Genomic DNA, 7,124 nt, shown 5'->3' on the forward strand with positions numbered 1-7,124 from the left:
GGAGACCCCAGGGTAACCTTAAAAACTGACTTCCTAATGGGAGGTCAGACACGCCCTGTTACATTCCCTCTTCCATAACTACCACTAGCCTTTCTTCCCTAAGGGTTAAGCAGAAACCAGCCCTTTTGAAAGACTCGCTCCAATGCTGACATCAACCAACTGCCCAGTGCTGCCCCTCCATTTCTGTGGTTTTGACACAGCCACTGACCAGCAGTCCTTGCTGATACAAGACCACCAACCTCAAGAGTGGTTCTGGCCAGTCTATAAAGGCTGGGCACAGAGGGCCTTTATGTCCTCACCTTTTGATGTATAGGCCTAATTGTAATACATTTGACTGTTGTCTCCACCCCAAAATGAACATGAGAGGCATGTTTCATGCATGTTAGCCTACTACTATGCCCAGGCCTCCCCTTCATGAGTAATCACTTCTCCTCTATAACCTGTTAACTATCTCAGCATAAATTCCAGTCCCCTTTACCCCTCCCTTGAAGTGTTGAGTCTGGCTTCTGGCTGGAAGCTGTCCTTCCCAGACAGTCAGAATGGCCTCCTGCAGGCTGCAACCCTTTATAATAAATAAAAATCTCCTTTCCAAATTTGTGAACCTCATGGTTCTTCAGTTGACAACCCACACTTCTCACACTAAGTTGTCATCATCTGTTTGCTTGTTTCCCCACTGGATGGAAGCCCCTCAAGGGTAAGGACCCCCCGGAAGTCAGGCTGGGGGACTAAGATAGAAGTGACCTGAAGCTTTCAACATCTATTCAGCAAATATTTATTGAGCACCTACTTCATGCCATGCCATGATCTAGGCAGCATTGATAAAAGCAGACACATGTAAGAAGGAAAAGATGGGAAGGATTTCTGTGAGAAGAGAATGGAGTGGGCATCTGTGTTTATCAGAATTGAAATCTCTGTGACTTAACACACACATGTTTATTTCTTACACATGAGAAGTCTGATGTGGTAAGTAGTGCCTAACTTCTATCTAGTGAAGCCAGGGCTCAGAATCCATCTATCATGTGCTCTGCCATCTCTACGTGTGGCTTTTCATCCACCATGACAGTAAGAAAGAGATGAATGAGGCACACTGGCTCTAATTGCCTAAACTGGGAAGTGACATCTACTGCTCACAGCCCATTGGCCAGGACTAGTCACATGACTCCACCCCAACTGCAAGGGAGGCTGGGAAATGTAGAAGTATACAGAGAGCAACACAGGTAAAGCATCCTGGGCTGCGTATGTGGGGCGGGGAGGGTGAGGAGGAGGAGAGAGATGTTTGGAGAGCAGCAAGCAGACCATTTTGCCCTAATGCCTGGCATGGACTTGTAATAAAGCCCCATCAACTTTTTGTTTTGTTTGTTTTTGTTCGCTTTTGTGTTTGGAGAATGAAGCAAGGGAGGAATAATTGGTCTCCAAATTTCAGCTTTAAGTCCCTTCTATCCTGGAGCATTAGAACTAAAAACGCCATTTATCAAGAATCAACTCAGTGCCTGGCACTGTGCCAGGAGCTGTACACCTATCATTTGATCTCAATTAATCTTGAAACAGTCCTGAGGGGAATGGGACTGCCAAGATTATTGTGCTCATATTACAGATGAGAAGACTGAAGCTCAAACTGGCTTAAGCGTTTGTTCAGCCTGTGGCGAAAGGCCAAACCCTTTTTATTATGGTGCACGGGTATGATCACTCATAGGGACAAAGGAGAAAACATTAAAGAGCTAGAGGGAGGGGGCTTCTTACTCTTCAAATGGCCTCATTTCTGAGGAAGAATCCACACCTCACAAATCAATGAAGTTTGACAGCAGAAGAGGGTGGGATGTATCCCTGGGCTTAACTTCTCCACACTCAGCTGCGACTCAACTTTCCTCAACTGCAAATGGACATGGCAGACTGGCCTCCTGGGCAACCACAAGGAGCCAGTGAGAAAGTGGCTGTGAACACTGAGCACCCAGAGAGCACTCCATGAGCAGCCTCTCTTCTCTTTAGAGGGCCTGCCTTCAGAGGGGGCCTATGGGCAGAGGGAATCTTACTAGGGCCCACTTGCCCTGATGGTGACAGTTAGGTAGTCAAGGGCTTCCAGAAGGCAGCTGAGGGGTGTGGAGAGTCAAGCCCAGGGGGAAGGCCAGATCTACATGCTTGACCTTGGGGCAGTACCCTTGTCTCTGTCAGTTCCCTCATCTGAAAATAAGGAGGTGTTGGTTCTCATCCGTCAAATGCTCAATATGTCAGAGGGCTCTTAGGAGCATTATGGGGAAGATGGTGTGAATGCATCTTGTCAACCCTAGATTTTCCTGTCTCCCCACTCCCCACCCCACCTAAACCATGAGCTCCAAAGGAAGAGGAGCTGGGTCTTGGACACCCTTCTTTCTCCCACCTCCCTCTGCCCCAGAAGGTGACCAAAAGCTGTTGGTAGAAAAGTTGAAAAGTCCATCCATCCACCAAACAGAGGATCATCTAACTAACTCAAAGTCTAAAACTAAGGGGATTTGGGGGTTTCGTTTCAGTCAGAGGTTACAAACTGGCCATGAGTGGGCCAAATTCAGCTCAGACAAGTTACTTAACTTTGCTGCACCCTGGCTTCCTCATTGGTAAAATGGGCATATTAATACCTGGAAGGACAGTCAAGGATTAAAATAATTAATATACGGAAAGTGCTGAGGACAGTGTCTGACACATAAGTGTTGTGTATTTGTTTTATTATTATTATTAGAGTCACATGGTATTTCTTAAAGTTTTTGAATTCAAACGTCTTCACATGACTTCTTCAGTTAACTCTAGTCCACACCACTCCCTCCTGTCCTGCACTGAGCCCCAGAAGACCCCTGGTTTGTGTCTCCTGACTGCAGCCTGGTCCTCTGCCCTCTTTGTTCCTGTTGGTTAACAGGCTGTTTGGTGACACAGACTGTCAACAGAACCATGAAGATTACAGACCGGAGCCAGACCAGTCTTCCCCTCAAACCTCCCCTCTCACCACCACTCCCACCTCCCAAATCCGGCAAACTCAAAGCAAATCCCTGAGCTGGCCTCTCAGACCCATGGCTCCACCTCAGCCAGCTGTGTGTCTCTGGGCAAGCCCTTCCTTCTCTCCAAGCCTTAGTCTCCCCAGGAGTCAACTGGGCTCCAGAACCCCATCCACCTCCCAAGTGTGTTCTGAAATGGGGACAGTAGAGACGACTTGTCATCCCCCCAGGGTCCCTGATTCCCTCTGCAGTGGAGCTGAGAACTCTAGTCCTATCTCCTTTTAAATATCCCTCTCAATGCAAAAGAAGAATCCCATGCCAGCTGCGACAGAACAGCAACCACAGAGCTCCATGATTATCTGGATGCAGGTTTTATTATCATTAGGATGACTGTCATTGACAAGGGAAAGGGGCTTAGAGGGTTATATACAAACCACAATTATTGGGCGATGTTTCAATATTCCCACACACATTTATCCCACAGCCACGCACAGCGCAACACCATAGGGTATTCCCCTACATATGCTTCTCCAAGCAGAAACACAGCTGTGGGTCAGGGCTCTGCCCACCCACAAAGGGATGCCCAGAAAGGAGAAGATCCTGGGTCCTGGGGGTGAAGTTTACACATGGAGAATCCTGCCAGATGGGGGAGGAGATGGAAGCTGGATTTGCACATCAATGCCTCAGTCTCAGCCCACCCTCACTGGCTGCCATCCCAGAAGGACCCTCTTAGCCAGGGTTAAGGAAGGAGCAGACCTGTGGAGGTGGGGGTGACAGGGGTTCTGGGATCTGCCCCTTTGCCTGTGGTGCTAAGTGGGGGAAAGTGGGGTTTAAACTTCTAGGCTGATTTTCTGACGTGCCTAAAGGAAGAGGGCAAGGCCAGGGGCTAGGGTGTGTGTGAATATGGGGCGGGGAGGGAGGGGCTCAGGCTTATGGTCAGGGATCTAATGAGAAAATGCAGAGGTCATGAATGGTGGGGCACACAGGGCTCAAGACATCCTTAGACCACAAACTCGACTTCAGGGGAAACTGGGTTCACTCCTCCAGGGGCTCCCTGACCTAGGCAGCCCGCCGGCCAGGGTGCTGCCGCTTTTCCTCAGCTCCCTGGTTCCTACTCAGGTCATCCAGGAGCCCCAGCAGGAGGCCCGCCTGACCACAGGCTCCCTGGGGCCCACAGGGTCCTCCCAGGGCCCTCTTGCCCGGATGCTGGCGTTTCTCAGGCATCAGCTCTTCCTCTCTCTCTTCCTCCTCCTCCTCTTCTTCCCAGCTCCTTTGAGCCTTGGGATCTGCCAGCCTTCTGCCTGGGTGCTGCCGCTTTGTGACAGCATACCCAAGCCAGGGGGAGCGCCGGCCAGGATGCTGCCGCTTGTGCTGGGTTACATCGACTGACCATGAAGCCTCATCTTCCCGTCGGCCAGGGTGCTGCCGTTTGTGGGGTCCCACAGCCCCCGCTTCTTCCTCTTCCTCTTCTTCAACTCCCTCTTCCTCCTCATCCTCTCTTTTGCCTGGATGCTGACGTTTGGAGAGCCAGTCAGATTGAAGGATCTGGGACGCTGGGGAAAGAAAGAGGTCAGTGAGGGGCCCCTGACCCATGTAATAGGCAGGCGCCTGAGTGCCCACTCCAGCTTTTCTCCCAGGCAGAGTACATTTCCTGCAGCTCCCACTCAGAGCCACGGTCTTGCACCTGCCCCTCAGGCCTCACAGATACACAGTTACACAACAGTCAAAGGCATTGCCTCTCATGCCAATCCCAGTTCTGGCACTCCCTAGTTGTCTGACCATAAGCAACTCAATTGATTTATGGGAGACTCAGTTTTCTTCTGTGTAAAATGGTAATAATAGTACCTAACTAGGAGGTTGTTAGGAAGATCAAACAGTGTGATAAGGTGTTTTAAGCGCTTACAATAGTGTCTGGCACAGAAGTGCCTAGTCAATAGTAATTCAAACTGTCACACACAAAGAAACTCTCTCCCTGGCACACAGACGCTTCCCCATCGAGGGCCTCCTCCCTGTGAAATATTTCCAGCATGGAGACGGGGAGGAATCTGACTCCAAGGAGTGGTCAACTCCAGATCCCGCCCAGGCGCAGCCAGGGAGGGTTTCTGAGCTTCCGAAAGGCAGGAGGCTGATGACCAAGCCTCCCCTCCTCTCTGCCTCCAGGTTTCCACCACTCTCCCGGTAGCCTAGCCCGACAGTCCCCGACAGCCCCATCCACTCACCGGAGTGCTCACCCTGGTCCCCTTGCAGCCGCTGGATGTTTTCCCGGAGGAAGAGGACGCGCTCCACCTGGCGCAGGAGGTCATCCAGGCCCGGACGCTCCGCGGCTGTCACTGCCTCCTGCTGGGCCGCCTCTGGCTGAGCACGGCCCCCAGGGACACCGGTCAGGTTCAGGGTCAAAGCCAGGGCGAGCAGCAACCAAGGGCCGGGCATCGCGGCGTCTGGGTTAGAGGACAGAGAGAACCTGAGCGCACCGAATCCCACCACATCCCGCTCGGTCTTCCCAGACGCCCGCCGGAAACAAACCACGCACAGTTCAACCGCCCTCCGAGGAGCAGGACCACTGCCCCTTGTGCAGGGGCGGGAGCAGCGGCGGGGTCCGCCCCGGCTCTGCGTCCACACTGCCCCCTCTAGGCATCCTCATCCCCACGGGTGCCTGTAGTGCCTGCACCCAGTTATACTTGAGCAAGACAGGAGGCCGTGGGAACCCCATCACCAGCGCCACCGCCACCCTTCAATGTGACGCGGAGCTGGGGGAGCCGACGCTGGGACTGCCTCGCCGGGAGTGCAACCACTGAGATTGCAGCGCCAGGCACAGCCGCGACACTAACGGTTGTGTCCCCGCCAAGACTCCTGCCAACGTCCCCATCGCCACGTTCTAATTCTAAGCTCCATGGCCGACATCTTCATTCCAAAGCTAAGATTCGGGTTCTAAAGCTCAAAGTCTATTTGTAAAGCTAAAATTCTATTTCTAATGCTAAGCTTTCATGACTAAGCCAGGACTCTGCTTCTAAAGCTAAAATCCTAATTTCAACGCTAAAATTCTATTTCTAGCGTTGAGATTGGGATTCGAACTCCCAGCTTCTCACGCCGACGCCCTGAATGCCCAGATCTGTCCAGCCGCACCTGGTCAGGGGGTGTCGCGGAGCTCCCACCCTGCGCTCTGGCCTCCGCGGACCTGAGTGCCCAGCAGCGAGCGCCACCGGTGTGCCCGCGCCGCGCCTCCCGTCGGGTCCCCCGCCGGCGCTCGGGGAGGAAACGGGGGTGCGAGCGCAGCGCCCGCCTGTGCACCGGCCCTGCGCTCCAGGAAGCTCTCAGAGAACCGAAGGCGAGGGCGGGCCGAGAGGGCTCCCTTTCCAGTGCTCCCAGACGCCGCCTGCGGAAGGAGAGGGGTCGAGGCGGTTACCTGCCAGGCGTGGGCTCCACAGGATGGGTCCAGGATCCGGGGACTTGGGGTCCGCAGTCGGCAGGTCAGGAGTCCGTAGCGCTGAGGACCCCGGGCGCCTGCCGAGCGCTCTTCAGCTGGGCCGCCGCTTTTATCTGCGCGAGGCGGCGGCTCCGGTGAGGTCAGCGGGGAGGGGTCGCGGCCGCCGGGAAGGGGCGCTGACGGCAGCTGGCCCCGCGGGACCCCGCCCGACTGCTCCTCCGGAAATCTGGGGCGGGGACGGTGGGGACGCGAGCCAGGGCGCGGAGACACTGGCCGCAGGATGGGGCGCCGGCGCGGGGTCGTTTCTGCATCACCTCCGGAGATCTGTTGACGAGAACACTCGTGTAGGGGGCAAAGGGAGGGACAGAGAGATTGAGAGAAGCACACGATTAAACCCAGACGCACGAGAGAGCGAGAGGGCGAGACAAAAACCGAGATCCACACGGAGACGACGGAGAAACACAGGGCAGACACACACAAAAGGGACACGGCCGCAGAACCAATGCAGAACACAGATGGGCGAGAGAAGGGCGAGAGAGAGAATGGGGGACAAGTGGGAGTGGAGCTCTACTTTAAAAAAAAAAAAAAGAGAGAGAGAGAGAGATGGGATCTCGCTTTGTACCCCAGACTGGAGTGCGGTGGCGCAATCATGGCTCACTGCAGCCTCCAACTCCTGGGCTCAAGTCATCCTCCTGCCTCAGCCTCCTGAGTCTCTGGGATTACAGGCGTGAGCCACCCCA

The 7,124-nt window shown here is 54.0% G+C and overlaps 1 protein-coding gene across 1 annotated transcript; it reads right to left on the reverse strand.

Annotated features, from left to right (window-relative positions):
• Nucleotides 1-3,676: 3,676 nt before the first annotated feature.
• On the reverse strand, nucleotides 3,677-6,916 carry TRH (thyrotropin-releasing hormone). The gene is made up of 3 exons (XM_011983647.1): nucleotides 6,364-6,916; nucleotides 5,180-5,398; nucleotides 3,677-4,513 (listed from the first exon to the last, which is right to left on the reverse strand). Exons 2-3 carry the CDS (start codon nucleotides 5,388-5,390, stop codon nucleotides 4,020-4,022), a joined length of 705 nt encoding a protein of 234 aa, XP_011839037.1. The 5' UTR covers nucleotides 5,391-5,398; nucleotides 6,364-6,916; the 3' UTR covers nucleotides 3,677-4,019.
• Between the last annotated feature and the right edge of the window lie 208 nt (nucleotides 6,917-7,124).

Source organism: Mandrillus leucophaeus, unplaced genomic scaffold (genome assembly GCF_000951045.1).
Source record: "Mandrillus leucophaeus isolate KB7577 unplaced genomic scaffold, Mleu.le_1.0 Scaffold252, whole genome shotgun sequence".
In the NCBI taxonomy this organism is placed as follows: Eukaryota; Metazoa; Chordata; class Mammalia; order Primates; family Cercopithecidae; genus Mandrillus; species Mandrillus leucophaeus.